This window comes from Felis catus, chromosome A3, assembly GCF_018350175.1.
Source record: "Felis catus isolate Fca126 chromosome A3, F.catus_Fca126_mat1.0, whole genome shotgun sequence".
NCBI lineage: Eukaryota > Metazoa > Chordata > Mammalia > Carnivora > Felidae > Felis > Felis catus.
Window position 1 is genome coordinate 132,724,573 of NC_058370.1, and position 16,265 is coordinate 132,740,837.

At 55.4% G+C, this 16,265-nt stretch overlaps 1 protein-coding gene and 1 non-coding gene across 4 annotated transcripts; both read left to right on the forward strand.

Annotated features, from left to right (window-relative positions):
- The first annotated feature begins 1,962 nt into the window (after positions 1–1,962).
- ODC1 (ornithine decarboxylase 1) lies at positions 1,963–9,222 on the forward strand. Of its 3 annotated transcripts, none has more exons than XM_023252111.2 (12): positions 1,963–2,147; positions 4,569–4,716; positions 4,805–4,938; positions 5,220–5,393; positions 5,570–5,742; positions 6,003–6,137; positions 6,255–6,336; positions 6,521–6,604; positions 7,382–7,544; positions 7,627–7,739; positions 8,033–8,247; positions 8,743–9,222. In XM_023252111.2, exons 3-12 carry the CDS (start codon positions 4,837–4,839, stop codon positions 8,885–8,887), a joined length of 1,386 nt encoding a protein of 461 aa, XP_023107879.1. In that variant the 5' UTR covers positions 1,963–2,147; positions 4,569–4,716; positions 4,805–4,836; the 3' UTR covers positions 8,888–9,222. The 3 variants fall into 3 exon arrangements, with proteins under 3 accessions (XP_023107879.1, XP_023107880.1, XP_023107881.1); XM_023252112.2 differs by having other exon boundaries at positions 4,820–4,938; XM_023252113.2 differs by lacking the exon at positions 4,569–4,716.
- LOC111559966 lies at positions 3,480–3,614 on the forward strand. Its single transcript, XR_002741426.2, has one exon. It is a non-coding gene; the product is annotated as a small nucleolar RNA SNORA42/SNORA80 family (small nucleolar RNA).
- Positions 9,223–16,265: the final 7,043 nt, after the last annotated feature.

Consider the following 16,265-nt stretch of genomic DNA (forward strand, 5'->3'; position numbering starts at 1 on the left):
CGAAATCTAAAATACAATCACACGACTAAGCTGAAACGGGACCCTAGATCTGGCCCCAACCTGGAGAATCAGAAACTCAGAGCCTCAGGGAAGTGGCAAGACACGGGCGGACTGCCCTTCCCTCCAGGCTGCTACCAGGATCCCAGGTGTGGAGACATCCCGTGCCCTCAGCCTGGAGGAGGCGAGAGAGCCAGCACAATGTTCGCCTGGCAATGACCGGCTGACTGACGGGCCAAGGAAAGCTGGGAGTGTGCACACTGTTCCCCTCTTGGCCTTGGCATTGGAGACTTGTGGAATGTGAGGAGAACTCTGGCATTGGGAGAAAATGTTTCTTCACAGAGGGGGGACAAATGTTCATCATGATTCTCAAGTGCCTGGGCTGGAATGTTCTCTGAAGGGGGAGTAATCTCATCCCTCCGTAGGAATTAAGCTTGTTAGGGTAGAGATAAACGCCCTCCTCCCTTCTCTAGTCCAATTTGCCAGGCACCCTCCCAGTGGCTGCTCAAGGACCATACGGGAAATAAAGTTGAGCGAGGTGGGTCCCAGGCCTAGGGGACAGGACAAAGGAGGTTTTCAAAATGCCTCAGGGTTTTGCAGCTATAAATATCTTTGGGTCATCTAGTCAAACCTCGTGCCCAGAGAAGGGACGGAATTTACCCAAGATCACACAGCAAGTTGGGGCCAGGAACAGGCTAGAGCACTGAGCTCCTCCAGGGTCCCTCTGCACCAACTGTGACCTGGGCTATTTTCAATGTTTTTTAAATCCTCACTGGCAACCCTCTGGTACCCCCAATTCCTTCCTCTCCCTGGGGCCAGCGATGTGGGTGTCCCACAATGGAGAGGCACAGTCCTCCACCAGAGGCCACGTGCGCTCTAAAGGACAACCAATTTCCTAAGCCTTTTGCCTTTACGTATTCACTGTGGAGACTTTAATGGGAGGCAATCGCAGCTGCCCTCGGAGATGTCTAGTCATTGACGACAGTCATCCAATATGGTAAAGGGCAGCGGGGTGGGGGGGGGCTCGGTGACTTCCGGACCCTCTACCTCCTCCCCCTTTCCCTTCGGCCCTTAGACAAGCCTCTAGCTGAACACCGAACAAGGGTCTTGGCGTGGCCATTGCTCCCCGCCACCTAGTCGAACACACCTGGATAGGTCAGGCACGGTTATTGGCTCAGGAAGGGCCTGAAGCGGCGCCACCAACTTGCCAGGTGACCCTCGGCATGCACCTTGCCCCTGTCTGCGTCTGTGTCCCGTTCTTGGAGCGGAGCCAGGATCGTTACAGGTCCCGGCCCTAGAACTGGAGGGGCCCCGGCAGAAGGGGCCAGAGTCCGCCCGGCGGGGTCCACGTGGCCCGCTCGCGCCCGCGAGCTCCTTTCTCTGCTCTAGGGCGCACGGCATTTATAAAGGGCCAAGTGGAAGAACAGTTCTGCCCGGCGCAGATGCTGAGAGTCGGCGTCGGCCAGCAGCAGGTCTCGCAATTGCGCGGGGCAGGCTCCCGCCCCCGAGGTTGAGACCCAGGCGGACGGCGGGCGCCCGGAGAGATCCCGGGACCTGCGGCGTGGTGCGCGTGCGCGGTCCCGCCGCAGGGCCGGGGAGGGCGCGGGGCCGCCGGGGGCGCCCCGCGGCGTCGTGCGCGTGCGCGTGCGCGTGCCTCCCTCAGGGCCGGGAGGGGTGCGAGGCCGCTGGAGTCTTCCTGCGGCGTAATGCGCGTGCGCAAGTCCGCCGCAGGGCCGGGAGGGGCGCGAGGCCGGGGGCGGGCCGGGTGGCGCTCGGAGCTGCTGACGTACAACTGCCCGCGCCCCCCGCCCCTCCGTCCGGCCGCGGGTTGGCCGCAGCCACCGCGCTCCGCCCCCTTCCTCGGGGGACGCCCGGACGGAACCGATCGCGGCTGGTTTGAGCTGGTGCGTCTCCATGACGACACGCGCGGCGCTATAAATAGCGGAGCGGCGGCCCGTCGGCTTTGTCAGTCCCCTCAGCCTCCGCCGCCGCCGCCCCTCTGCCAGAGCTCCGGCGCCACCTCGGGCCGGCGGACCTCCGCGGGAGGGAGCGAGGCGGCGGGCGGGCGGCTGACGGGGGCGGCCGGCGGTCCTGCGCGCTCGGCGGCGGCATCTCCATGGGGCTGGCCCGCGGCGCCGGTGCGCTCTAAGGTGAGAGGGGCGCGTCTGGGCGCTCGGGAGGCAGGAGGGGGGACGGCCACGTGTCCCTGCGCGCCGGGCCGGAGGCCGGGGGACCGATCCTGCGCCTGAATCTGTGAGGGACACGTGGTCGCAGAGCCGGCTGCGGCTCCCTGAGCCTGGTGGTCGCTGCCCTCCGGGGCCTGGTTTCCCCCGTGAAGGGGGGCGCCGACCCCCTGGCCCGGTGCGGCCACCCTCGCCGCGGCCGGTCCTGCCCGCGATGGCCCCGGCTTAGGGCAGCCTGGGCTGGAGGGGACTGCGTTTCACCTCTTCGGAACCACGTCAGTGAGTGTTCAGAGCCGGAAGCTGGTGGGAAGGCCCGGGGTTCCTTCAACCGCTATTCTTTTTTAAGACGCGCGTGGCAAGCCCGGCAGCAGGTGCAGGAGAGAGATGAGCGAGCCCGTGCAGGTCTCGGGCTCCCATCGCTCCTCTCACTTTTATTAGGATGAGGCAAACCGTTTGGCCTCGTTGTCCTGGAGTTTTGTATCCCTTGGTTTTCGCGTGCAGAGGAAATGACCCGATCTCGAAATTCGCCGGAGTTGCTGGAGCCGAGAGAGCCTTGTAGTAACGGTGGCGATAAAGTCTCCATTCGCCGTGAGTTGCGATTGTCCGTTTAAGGAATCTTGGACTTCGCGATTGAAGAAAGGCCTAGAATGTATAAGATCCCGGGTCAGGCGAGCAGACATGCAGTTAGGAGGCAGCCCTCCGGTTCTCAGAAGAAAGCTGATGGCGGTTGTCTGAGAATCCCCAGTAATTGGGGAACGTATGGAGAGCACAGCCTCTTGAAATGTCTGGGGAGGACAAAGAATGTGTTGACTTCACATAAACCTGAAATTGGGCAGAATTTAGTTGACTTGTGGAACGTTTCCCGTTCCTTTAAATCAGTCTCTGTCTCTTGTAATACTTCCCAGTTGGCAGCAGAGAATTTCGTAGCAGAAAAGTGCGATCTTGTGCTAATTGACTCATCATTTTAAGGAGCTTAGCTATACGAACCCCGGAAGGTGGGATTTCTTTATGTTGCAAGTTATTAAAGTAAACCTTTAGAAGGTTCTTAATAGTGACATAGTGCAAAGTAATGAAAACTCCCCAGGTGTAGGCTCGAACGTTGCCTTAAAGATAGGCCCTAACTGAATAACCCTGTCTGCCCCTGAGAGGCCTACGCTGTGTGTTATTTACACAGCCGAAAAGGGTTTGCTGTCCCCTTAGTCCCCTGCCTGCCTCTAGGGGTGCTTTCGGCAACGTAGGAGGCTGATAGTGCCGAAAGTCACGTTACATTAGGTCAAGTCTTGAAACAAGTCCTATGATGCATGGGTTTGGATTTATGGCAGGCTCGTCTCCCTGGGCCTCTCATAGTGCCCCATGCCAGAGCCAACCGTGGCCCCGAACCATTGCCTGGCCTCCCTGCCGTAGGCTGCGGGCACTGAAGCGGGTCGCACAGTGAAAACAAAGTCCCCTGCCTAGCAGCAATTAAACAGGTTAAAATCGGTAATTTTAAGATCACTCCTTTACCAGTGTCCCATTTCATGAAGGCCAAGGACAGTGGCTCAGATTGTGACGAGCTTTACTTTTGCTTATTCATAATCCACGTACGCTTCTTTATCTTTGTTATTTGTAAAGTTAGCCAAAAATTAACTTCCATGTGATTATTGTCGGTAGCTAAGCAAGTGTTAGGGTGCCTGTGAGGACAGAAGAGGTTGCCAGAGTTGTGCTCACTGGACAAGAGCCAACCCTGACTCCAGAATGCTGATTTCTGATCAGATACAGCAGCCATGGTGCATCTTCTTGATAGGAAGATTGCACTTTAAAAAAAAAAAAAAAAACACACATGCCTGGTATGAAAATAAAATAGCATAAAAATTCGCAACATTTTTAGGAAACTTAAGAGCACAACGTAAGTTGAGCCTTAGACACTTCCATGATGCCTTTTAGTCACTAAGTTACTCTGGTGCAAGACTTAGTGAAAATAGGAAATACAAGATGTTTCTAGGGTGCCTTTCCGTAATTAGCATAACGCTGTTTTAAGCTTCTAAAAAGCTAAAGCATCTCTGAAATCAAGTAAACTGACCACTATAAAATTTTGTCCATGTTTGTGAACTAAGTGAAGATTCTGAAACCGGCTTTCTGTAGGTTTTTTAGCATAAATACTTGAAATGCTTATTTTGGGATGTGCAGTACTGCATACGGAATTTTAGCGTGGGGCTTGAAAAAGGCTAGTGGTGAATCTGGTGTCCACTTGGATGGTGTAGAGGTTTGTGGGGTCATGTGACTTCCACCTGGAATAATGCGATTCCCGAATCCAGGGAGCGAGCTGTCTGCGGGGGTGCTGGAGTAGCCCGGCTGGCTTCCTGTGTGTGTGCGGTCCGTGTCTGATGTTTCAATTTGATGTGTTCCCAGGGGAGACGGCGGATTCTGTGTTCATCAGAACTTTTCCACTGCTGCACCGAGGGCACGCCCTTCCTCCGGGGGGGCTTGGGATCCCGGAGAATTGCCTTTGTGAAAAGCTGGCAATAATTTCTTTAAATTCCATCTCTTAGTTTTCCACGTAAGTATCCGTGGTTGCTGCGGGTTATTGTTAAGCATCATTAAGTGTCCCAGTGAATTCTGAGTGAGTTTCTCCACCCTGTTTGCAGTTTGTTACGTTTCAGAGGAACATCAAGAAACCATGAACAGCTTTAGTAATGCAGAGTTTGACTGCCATTTCCTCGATGAAGGCTTTACTGCCAAGGACATTCTGGACCAAAAAATCAATGAAGTTTCCTCTTCTGTAAGTATATCAAGTCCATGCTGGCAGTGCAGCTTTGAAAATGCTGGGCAGATGAGTGGGGAACTTGAGTGGGAACCTTAAGAAAATGTGATGGAGCTCAAATGTCTTGTTAGGGAATTTGGGATTTATTAGCTGTGGATCACGCTGTGGTAATGGTGATATTCGTGTTAGTGATGGGAGTAAAGATGAGGGTTCACTGAGAACGATGGGAGAGAAGAGGGGCCGCATGTGGGATGATTATTAGGCTGCTGCTGAGTCCCCCGCAAACACTCTTTCTGCAGGATGATAAGGATGCCTTCTATGTCGCGGATCTGGGAGACATTCTAAAGAAACATCTGAGATGGTTAAAAGCTCTTCCTCGGGTCACCCCCTTTTATGCAGTTAAATGCAATGATAGCAGAACCATAGTGAAGACCCTAGCTGCCATCGGGACAGGATTCGACTGTGCCAGCAAGGTAAGCAAAAGCGGCAGGGCTCCAGAGTCCTTGTATAAAATGGCGCTGGTGTTCCCAGCAGGACAGATCAAAGTTGTGTTTCTTGGGCAGCAGATCGTCGTGCGCAAGCTGCCGTGTTTTTCTTTTCTTTCGTCGATTAGCCGTGTGTATATAACGCATGATCTATTCTTTTTCAGACTGAAATCCAACTGGTGCAGAGTCTCGGGGTGCCTCCGGAGAGGATCATCTATGCAAATCCTTGTAAACAGGTGTCTCAGATTAAGTATGCTGCCAATAACGGAGTCCAGATGATGACTTTCGACAGTGAAGTGGAGTTGATGAAAGTTGCCAGAGCTCACCCAAAGGCAAAGTGAGTTACTCCGTTTTGAGGGCAGGGTCAGGTATGGGGTCTGCAGGTTGTCAAACTCAGATTTCCGGTTTTGAGATTTCTGTACCTCAGTAAAGTATGAAAGTGTGCTGGGTCGGGCAGAGTCGAAAATCGGAAAACTTCTTGAGTGAAACCGTGTGAAGCTCAAACCGCAGGATATCTGAGCCACAGAGCCTTGTTTTAACCGTGGCTGTAAGCGGTCTTCTGTCATGGGAAATTTCATACGATCTTCCTGCTTCTAGGTTGGTTTTGCGGATTGCCACCGATGATTCCAAGGCAGTCTGTCGCCTCAGTGTTAAATTTGGTGCCACACTCAAAACCAGCAGGCTTCTTTTGGAACGGGCGAGGGAGCTAAATATTGATGTCATCGGAGTCAGGTGAGCTCTTGGTGGTGGCATAGACGCTAAGATCTTAGTGCGCCTTTCATAGGTCTTCTGTAAATGGTTCTTTTCAGAAATAGCAAGAAATCATATATTCTCCTTTCTTTGCCCCAGCTTCCACGTGGGAAGTGGCTGTACCGATCCCGAGACCTTCGTGCAGGCCATCTCCGACGCCCGCTGTGTCTTTGACATGGGGGTGAGTATATGTAAACCCAAGTGTGGGGGTGGGAGGAGGGGGCAGGGCTAACAGTGACTAGACTTCATTCTAGAATTAACCTGGGGAAGTACCCCATATTCCAGAGGCTTAAATCCATCTGAATAGAATTTTAAGACTTGGTACCAATCTGACTACTTGATTGACCGAATGTTCTTGACTCTAGGCTGAGGTTGGTTTCAACATGTGTCTGCTCGATATCGGTGGCGGCTTTCCTGGGTCTGAGGATGTAAAGCTTAAATTTGAAGAGGTAATTATAATAAAACTAATATTCATAGCTATTTTTTCACAAGTTCCATTTTGGAGTATTTTGAAACTTCTTTAAGTGTTTTAACTAATATCAAAAGAAATTGTACAAACAAAAACAATGTTTTGGTATTAGTATTTTCAGTAAGTTCTGTGCTATTTAAAATTGTATTTAATATGCTTTGGTTTTGTAAGCTAAAATGAATGAGTCCGTTTCCCCCAAAATCTTAGAAAATAGTTGATTATGTTAGGAAATGTTGCTGTGGAAAGTGAGCACGCAGACTTTGGTACATCATTACCCTAAATGTGCTTTTTCTCGGTTTTGTATTTCTCTTTAGACGTTTTAATTGTTTAGTCACTCAGGAAGTTAAAGTGGACATACTGTTAATTGGACCATTACAGGGTGGTTGAGTTTGTGAAATAGGCCCACCTTGTAAAAATCTTATGAGACAGGCAGGATGGCTTTATCCTATTGGATAGATTAAAGTATTCAGGCTCCTTGAAACCTTAGTAAGCAGTAATAAATTTATACTATCACTTGATAGACTCATAACCCATAACATCTTCTAAAGGATAGGGCAGTGTCCAGAGGGGAATCCAGATGAAACCACGGGACACGCAGGCTGGTTTTTAGGGAGATGTTTGTTCTCTTGCCGTTGTTGCTCGATCCTAAACCTCCCTGCTGGTGGCTGCTTTCTTCACCTTTTTTTATTCTGTTACTTCCCAGAGCACTGGTTTTGCGAGTTCCCCTTGATGATGACCGTTCTTGTCTCTCTCCTAGATCACCAGTGTTATCAACCCCGCCCTGGACAAGTACTTCCCGGCAGACTCGGGGGTGCGAGTCATAGCTGAGCCCGGCAGATACTACGTCGCGTCCGCTTTCACGCTTGCAGTTAATATCATTGCCAAAAAGCTCGTAGTAAAGGAACAGACGGGCTCTGATGGTGCGTATAAAGGTTGAATCCTTGCATGCGTAACTGTGCGTTGGTACAAAACGTGGTAATTGAGACCAGTCTGCCTTTCCAGATGAAGATGAGTCGAGTGAACAAACCTTTATGTATTACGTGAATGACGGAGTGTATGGATCATTTAATTGCATCCTTTATGATCATGCACACGTGAAGCCCCTTCTGCAGAAGGTACTTTTTTTTTTAAGTTTCTTTTACTCGTTTTGAGAGAGGGCGTGTGGGGAAGGGGCAGGGAGGGAGGGAGAGAATCCCAAGCAGTCTCTGCGGTGTCTTTGCAGAGCCCAGCGTGGGGCTTGAGCCCACGGACCCGCGAGATCATGACCTGAGCCAAAATCAAGAGTCGGACGCTTAACCGACTGAGCCACCCAGGCGCCCCTGTACCTTTTGAATATAACACATACACCAGTGAAAGATGTTTGGTCCTAACAAGTGTAACTAGGTATATTTTTCTGTCTTAAACGCAGAGACCCAAACCAGATGAGAAATACTACTCAACCAGCATATGGGGACCAACATGTGACGGCCTTGATCGCATCGTTGAGCGCTGTGACTTGCCCGAGATGCACGTGGGCGATTGGATGCTCTTTGAAAACATGGGTGCTTACACTGTTGCTGCTGCTTCTACTTTCAACGGGTTCCAGAGGCCAACCATCTACTACGTGATGTCGGGGCCGACATGGTTAGTGACCAGGGTCTCCGTGCACGTATGTGGGTCTCGTAAGAATAGATTTCTTCTTGGGTTTTTACTGGCCCTTGTCTGGTTGAGTAAGAAATCATTCTATTTAGATTTAAATACAGTGTTTTTAAAAACAGTTTGTTTTCTGCCTGTATTAAGAATATGTGCTTTCCAGAAATTTGGAAAATACAAACGGAAAGAAAATCCTCCTAATACCGATCTGTATTTCCTTTCAGATTTTTGCAAAGGTATAACTATTTCAAAAAGCCATTAGGGTATCTCTGTATGACTAGAATATTTTGACAGGTGTGTACGGCCTGTGGTTTCCCTGTTACCAAAAGAATGGTTGTGAAGAAATGCTTGCCTTAGAAATACGTTGACTTGCCTCCAGATGACATAGTAACCGAGGAAGTAAATGGGCTCGTAAAGAAGTTATTCTCGTGGCGAGGCTGCCCGGGTCAGTGATCAGGGTTTCTGACTGTGCCACTTCTGTCTCAGGCAACGGATGCAGCAGATCCAGAACCACGACTTCCCGCCCGAAGCGGAGGAGCAGGACGCGAGCGCGCTGCCCGTGTCCTGCGCCCGGGAGAGTGGGATGAAGCGCCCCCCGGCCGCCTGCGCCTCGGCCAGCATTAACGTGTAGGTGCCGCTCCTGGAGCCGCTCACTCGGGAGTTTAGCTTGAATTCTGGGATTGGGGGGGACCGTCTAACTTAATTACCGCTAGTTTCGAAATGTCTTTGCAAGTAGGGTTGGCACGGATGCAACAATACGGAAGACTAGGAGTTGGGGTCACTTATCTGTGTTCCTATGGAAACTATTTGAATATTTGTTTTATACGGATTTTTATTCACTTTTCAAACATGCTACTAAAGAGTGCCCCTCAGCTGCTGAGCAAGCGTTTGTAGCTTGTGCGTCGGCAGAAAGGGCCGAAAGCTTAGTGCTGTGACCGGTTTTAAAAATAAAGTATCTTGAAATAATCGGGCATTGGGGAATTTTTACACCGTCTCCATTCCGAACGGCTCATCCCGAGTGTGTGTTGTGAGGGGGGGACCGATGTTTTGCCCCACTGCCGAGAAGGTTGTCGCCGAGGCCTTGAAAACCCGTGGTTTTCAGTATTTTGAAGAGCCATCAAAATTCCCTTCGTCCTGTTGAGCGTTTTTTTTTTTTTCAAGTGCGTGAGTTTGGTAGAAAGGTGGCCGCGTATTTGCATAAAGAACAGTGGACCCGGCCCACGTGCAGGCGGAAGGAGAAGCGCGGACGAGACAGGCCGTGTCCTCTGCTGCTGGCCCGGGTCAGACCCCCGAGTGTCCACAGAAGTGGCTGGTGGAGGAGGGCCCAGAGCCCCTGGTTGACTGACTGTCGCGTCAGGGCTTGTGCCCAGGGAAGGAGGGCCCGTGAAACCCCTTGCGTGCTCCCTTCGGGCCCCACCTTTCCTTCCCGCCCGTCTTCTCTCCCAGGACAAGCTGTGTAGTTACGCGTTAGGAGAGCGGTACAACGTTCGGCAGTCAACTTTACTTTAATAAATTCGACGACGATTCTCCCGCGTTGTAGAGTTCTGCCTTCTTTGACCTCGTCCGCTGGCTTTTATGTTCTCTTCCTCAACTCCAACCCCTCCTGCCCAAAAAAGGACAGCAGGTAACCCCCAAGATGGGAACGTCGAATCCCTGCAGTAGCTGTACGCGGGGAGGGGAGGCCTGGCTCTGGTAAGCCACCGGCCCCCACCGGTCCCCGAGCGGCGCGGCGTGTCTGGAGGCGCACAGGAAGTCCAGATGGGAAGGCTGCGGCTCCTCTCGGGGAGAAAAGGAAGCCGAGCCCGCCAGCTCCTGCCGTGTGAGTACATCTGCCAAAGGATTTGAGGGGAACGGCTTCTGTTTCCTGAAAAGCCACCTTCCCCCAAGACCCGAGTTGCACGTGGACACTGCGTCGCTGTGATTGCCGTTGCCTCTTCCTCGGCTGCTCGGCCGGACTTGGGCTGGGCTCGTCCCCAGCCCTCATCTCCCTTGTTGGGCCCGCGAACGGATTTTAGTTGTCAGGTGGGAGTGATACCTCTCAGGAGCTGTGCACGAGATACAGGTCTGGCTGGAGTTGGGGCCGAGGGGAGGGAGAAGCCTCTTCCGTGGACACTTTGTCCCGCTTCTGTGAGCACATCCTCTTGTGATTCTTCAGGGTGTTGGTAGCAGAGGAGTTGGCGTTGAGAAGTGGGACTAGTCACCGAGCCTGGGAGCTCGGGACATCAGGTCTTTTTCTACTTCAACAGGAAGGAAGGATGACCTTGTAGTGGTAGCAGTGAACTTGGACGGAAGAGAGAAAGAGGGAGAGTGTACTTCCTCGCTCAAAGTATGCCAGGGACTTGGAAACTGCTCTTAACAGCGAGGTAAAATGCAGTCCAGCCAACTGGCCGGTGGGGACAGAAGCGGGCACGGGTCGCCCGTTCCGCCCACACAGCAGCCTCAGCCCGACTCCTGGCAGCCTGCTGAAGCTGCTCGTGACCCCCCCCCCCACCCCCGCCCAGTTCCTAGGCTCTGCCAGGGCCGCACTCGGGTCTGGAGGGTGACAGGGCCTGGCCCCGGGCCCAACGGTCTTCACTCGTCCTTATACCCGGGAGGAGGCAAGTGAGTTTAGTCAGGACAGAACTCTCAGGTGCCGGGTGTGTGTGAACACTCCTCCAGAGACCCTCTCGGGTCCCGGTTTGTCGTGCAGGGCTTAAAGGTGGCACTAGCTAGTCATTCACAGAAACAATGTTTCTAGACTTGCGGCGTGAGGTCAGTGAGGACAGTGGCTCTGGGCCTCCACCAAGGCAACAGGTGAATTTTCCCTCCTGAAGGTGCTGGAGACCAGACAGGCCTTCCGTGGGGAGGGACCCAGGGGTTTCCAGCTGTTGGTCTAAAGTCCAAGGTCCAAGGAAATGGTCTCTGGCTCTGCATTCTGTTCATTGAGGGAGCATCTAAAATACGGGTCGCCGGGCCCGCCACACACTCCGGAAACGGGGCACCCACCTGAAAAAAGCAAGAGTCTCCCTGACTCCTTCCACGGCACATCCTAGGTGACCATCGTAGCGGGTTAGACCGCCAAGCGAGAAGACATTTGAAGTCAAAGAGGTACGGGACCGACGGGAACCACAGGAACGGGGCTACCTTTCTTTGTACCGGAAGAGCTGCGGTAAATAAAGGGACGAGACGACAGGACGTAGGCAAGACACGAACCTGGGTCCACAGAAAAGAAAAGCCTTTGGGCAGGAGGTCCCCAAGCGTGAGAGATGACGTTAATGTGCCAGACGAGCCTGGGTCGCCGGCTTAGGTGCACTGACACGCTAGACGGAAGGGGGATCGTGAGGAGGCAATTTGGCAATGTGAAAAGCCACGCCATCTCACCCGGCAATTCTAATAATTTTCCGACAAACCCTCTTACCGGCTTTCACTGTGCGTCGTAATAGCACGTGTGGGACACAACCCGCGTGTCCGGGAGGGCGCCGAAGATCAGTGGAACGGGCCGGTGGCTGCTGGGAGGACGCAGGCCTACAGGGGCCCATCTCCCAGCTAGAGTGAGAGGGAGCGGGGTAGGGGGCAGCGGGCAGCGTGCCGCCGTTGAAAGCCATCCCCAAGCACACCCCCACCCAACTCTGTGTGTGGCCGCACGCACGCGGATGGGCACAGGGGCTTTCCAGAAGAGCCCACAAACGTAGGAGAATCGGGGCCTGAGGAGCGGGGTGGAGACTGCATAGGTGCCTTCACACGTGTCTGCGCTGATCTTAAAGAAATCACAAGTCTCCCAGGTGAGGAAAGGGGCTCAGAAAAGAGTGGCTCCAGTCCCACGGCTGTGGACAGAGGCAGGACATGTGACTCCCGCATCCGCTTGGGCGCTTTTCCTAGCCTACACCTACGTTGCTGAATTTGAAGCCCAGAGAGGCCAAGTGACTCGTCCAAGGGAAGCCAGCGAGTCCAGAGGATCTAAGAGTAAATAGGTCTCTGCTTCCCTGGCCAGTCTGGCTCCTGGTCACTTATTGAAAAGAGCCATGGCAGGAACGATCCTCTCTCCCTGCAGCGGTGGGGACACCGCTGTCTCTGTCACCTGCTGCCTCGGTCTCCTTCCCCGCCTAGGGCAGCAGCGCCTCTGGCTCCAGAGCCCTGCTCAGGTGGGCACCCGGAGCTGCACGGACGCGGCCCTACCATGGCCTCTCCCCGTGAAAGGGAGGCTTTCGAGTCCCTCACGAGCCCTTATTACAAAGCTCAGAATTTAGTGCACGGACGGAAAACCTGAGAAATCCTTGCTGCTGTTTCTGGGGAGGATTTCTTTTCCACCCTCACTGCTAACCCTAGAACGGGGAGGGTCACGGCCAGAGGTGGCCTGTGAGGTGGCCGGGCCCCCGAAGCTTCTGACCTGCCCCCCGGGGACTGTGCACACTCTGCTCCCTGGCTGGACAAGTAGCGTCGCCAGACTCGGCAAATAAACATGGAAGCTGATGCATGGGGCGTGTATCTGTTTATCTGAAATTCAGATTTAACTGGGCCTCCCAAGTCCTGGGTATCAGGAGCCCGGCCTCAGCCTCTGTACGCTGTGTGGCCCACGCAGAAAGGTGCTCCTCTGAGCCTGTGTCCCCTTATCTGTCCAGTGGAACGGGGACGGAAAGCGGTATAAAGCAGGCCCAAGCGGCTCTGAAAGCAGGCCGGGAGGCCTTGGGGAGACAGCCCTCCCGGCCGCAGCCACCAGGGGGCAGCAGCGCCTTGTGTTGGAGGTTCCCCGGCCCACTTGGGCACTGAGACCAAGCTGTCAGGTCATTCAGTCACTCAACAAACGCTGGGGAAAGGGGTTCCAGCCAGCCTTGTCCACAGCCACTGCCCCAGTAGGTGAAGCCCGTCTCCCGGCCCAGCCACCGCCCCTCCTGCCTCGGTCACGCCAGCCCGGTGAACAGCCCACGGGGCCCTGCGGCCTGTCCCTTGCTGCCCTGGCCTGTCCGGGGTGGGTTACACCCCCAGCCACCTACCGAGGTGTCCTGGTGACGCCGCCCCCTGCCCCTCCTGCCCTAGCCCTGCGGGCCATACAGGTGGGTGTGGGAAGAGGTGGGGCAATGTTCTCTGGGGCCCCCACCCACTGAGCTGTCCTCGAAGCCAGGATCCAGGTCCCGTGGGTCTCCACGCATCAGTGTCACCCCCTCCGCGTCTTCGCACGGTCCCAGGTCCGTGTCCTTCCCACGCCAGAGCTGCCCCCTTGGGGGTGTCTCGTCCTAACCTCGGCCCTGGCCTCACGGCCCCACATCTGCGGGATCAAGGAGACACTGGCGGCCACTGGGGAGTCTGAAGAGAAGATAGCTGCCCCCTGCCCCAGGGCCCCTCCTCCTGCCGACACGCAGGGTCCAGGTCACCCTGTGTTACAGGAGAGGACAGGGAGGACCTTGTCTGGCGTCACATGGCTCATTGGTGGCCATGCTGGGACTTGAACCTCGGCCTCTGTGTCCAGGGCCCTCGTGGTGCAGCTGCAGGGGGTCAGAGGGGCCACGGGCTGATTCCCCATGGTCTTCTCCTGGGCAGCTAATCCTGTGCTGGGCCCGGCACCGCATCCAGGGGCAAAGGTGACCGGAAGGAAATGAAGTGACAAAATTCACTGTGAGTGAGGGGAGTACGGGGGGCTGTAGGGACTATCTGGGGAGAGGCGGGGTGGCTTTCTGGAGGAAGGGACATTTGCATGTAGTCAGAGGAAGGGCCTGGTGTGCGGGTGGGCGTGAAATTCCAGGAGGAGGAGGAGGCAGGAAGGCCACTGTCACCCGACCTGGGGACAGGAGCAGTGGCAGAGCTGGGCCAGGCTGAGGGCCACGGACAAGGTGAATCGCCCCCCCCCCCCCCCCCCCCCCCCCCGCCGAATGAGCTGCCTCGGCTTCCACACGGCCTCCCCCACCTCTTCAGGAGCCACCCGCTTGCCAACACAGTCCCAGGCCAGACGGACCGGACTCTGGATGCCACATCTCTGCCCGGGACGTGCCTGGATGTGTGTCCACGACCCCTCCACAGAGGACAGACAAACACTCCAAACTGGACCTCGCCAAATCCCCATGGGCACTCAGGCACGGGCCTCGTCACTGGTCCTTCCCCAGACGCGCGCACAGTGCGAGGGGCACCGTCGGGGGTCGGGATCTGGCTAGTTCGGATTCTGCTACTGACGTCCTGGGGCCCCACGGGCTGAGGGGCCTGGCTGTTGCTGCTAGTAGAGTCTTGGGAGCCCGTGGGGGGTCTGTGGGGCCTGTCCATTCCCTTCCCGGGGTCTCGTCTCGCGGGCAGTTGGGGCAGGAGCGCGAGAGAGGCCCTTGTAAACAGAACGGCGCTGTGAGAGCGGGACAGCGGTGCCGGGACCTGGGCACGCGCGCAGTGTGTGTGTGTGTGTGTGCACGCGCGCGCTCGAGCTGTGAGCTGTGGGGACACCCAGCCCAGAGGCCAGGATGGGCCCTAGCGTGCCCTTTCGTGAACTGCAGGAGTCGGGTGGCCTGGCCAGCCTCAGAGTCTGAGCCCAGGGAGCCCCCCCAGCCCCCAAGGCAGTTCTTAGAAGCTGCTAGAAAGAGCCCAGAGGCGACGGAGGGGGAGAGCCCTACTCTTTACCCTCCAGGGGCGGCCGACTTTACTTCCCAGGACCCTGCGCTAGTCAGACTGCACTCACCCCGGCCCCGCGCGGCCCCTCTGGACCCTGGCCCTGGCGGTGTCCTGCCCGGCTGTGTCCCCAGCTCACCCTTGGGCGTGTCTGCTCCTTAAACACACCTCCCTTGGGGCGCCTGGGTGGCGCAGTCGGTTAAGCGTCCGACTTCAGCCAGGTCACGATCTCGCGGTCCGTGAGTTCCAGCCCCGCGTCGGGCTCTGGGCTGATGGCTCGGAGCCTGGAGCCTGTTTCCGATTCTGTGTCTCCCTCTCTCTCTGCCCCTCGCCCGTTCATGCTCTGTCTCTCTCTGTCCCAAAAATAAATAAACGTTGAAAAAAAAAATTAAAAAAAAAAACACACCTCCCTCCAGGCCCAGGCTCGCAGTGTTCCTGCACCACCGTGTCTCCAACATCTACTCCGCCCTCACCCCTTCTCCTCTGAGAGGCCTTCTGGGTGTCCCCCAGGCCCAGGAGAGGGCTGCACCAAGGCACCAGGACTCCATGAAGATCCCCCAGTGCATGTAGCCTGAGTCTCCCCTCTGGCCAGTGAGCTCCTCCGGGCAGACTGGGCTTTGTTCACTGCTGGCCCTCAGCCCAGGGCAGGGGGGCTCTGGGGAAGGTCAGAGACAGGAAGAACTCACGCACAAACTCCCCTTCCCCCAGAATACCTTCCGTGGGCCTGCGGTCAAGGCTGATGGCTTCTGTCCCCTCCTCAGGGAGCTGCGATCAGACTGGAAGCCAGTGTTGGCCGTCCAGCGCGGGCCCACCAAGTGTCGGGAATGAAGCTGATGGCCCCGGTGGTGCCCAGTACAGGGCCAGGCCCTGAGAACAGGCCCGCTGGGAGGACACAGGCCATGGTGGGGATCGGCCACAAATGTGGCCCCCTTAGGGACCCAGGGACTTTTCCCCAGATGCTTGGGGCCCTGAAGGTGGCTACAGAGGGCTGACAAGGAAGCATGGACCAGTCAGCTACCTGACGGCCATTCTCTAACTGGGAGGAGATACACACAACTTGGGCCCTCAGGAGCTTCACCTGGGTTCCGGTCCCAAATCCGCCACCCCCTTTCTGGACCAGGTCACTTCTCTAAACCCCAGGTGGCCCGTTTGTACCATGTGGGCGGTAATGCTACGTTGCATGTCGATGGGAGGTTGAAATCAATACACTGAGCAGTCTCTGTCCTAGGAAGTCCTCGGCAAACGGGGCTCATGGTTTGGCGACTAATGCCGGTTCCCACAGAGGAGGCTAGCCTACCCAAAGAGATAAAGTCTGAGGCTGCCTTCATAAAAACCCAGGGTTCGGAGTGAGGGGGTGATAGTACCACCCTCATGGGGGTTGATCACGACCTGCCCAGGTGAGCAGCCTCGGACACGGCTCCCCCCACCCCTCCCCACCGTCCCCTCCA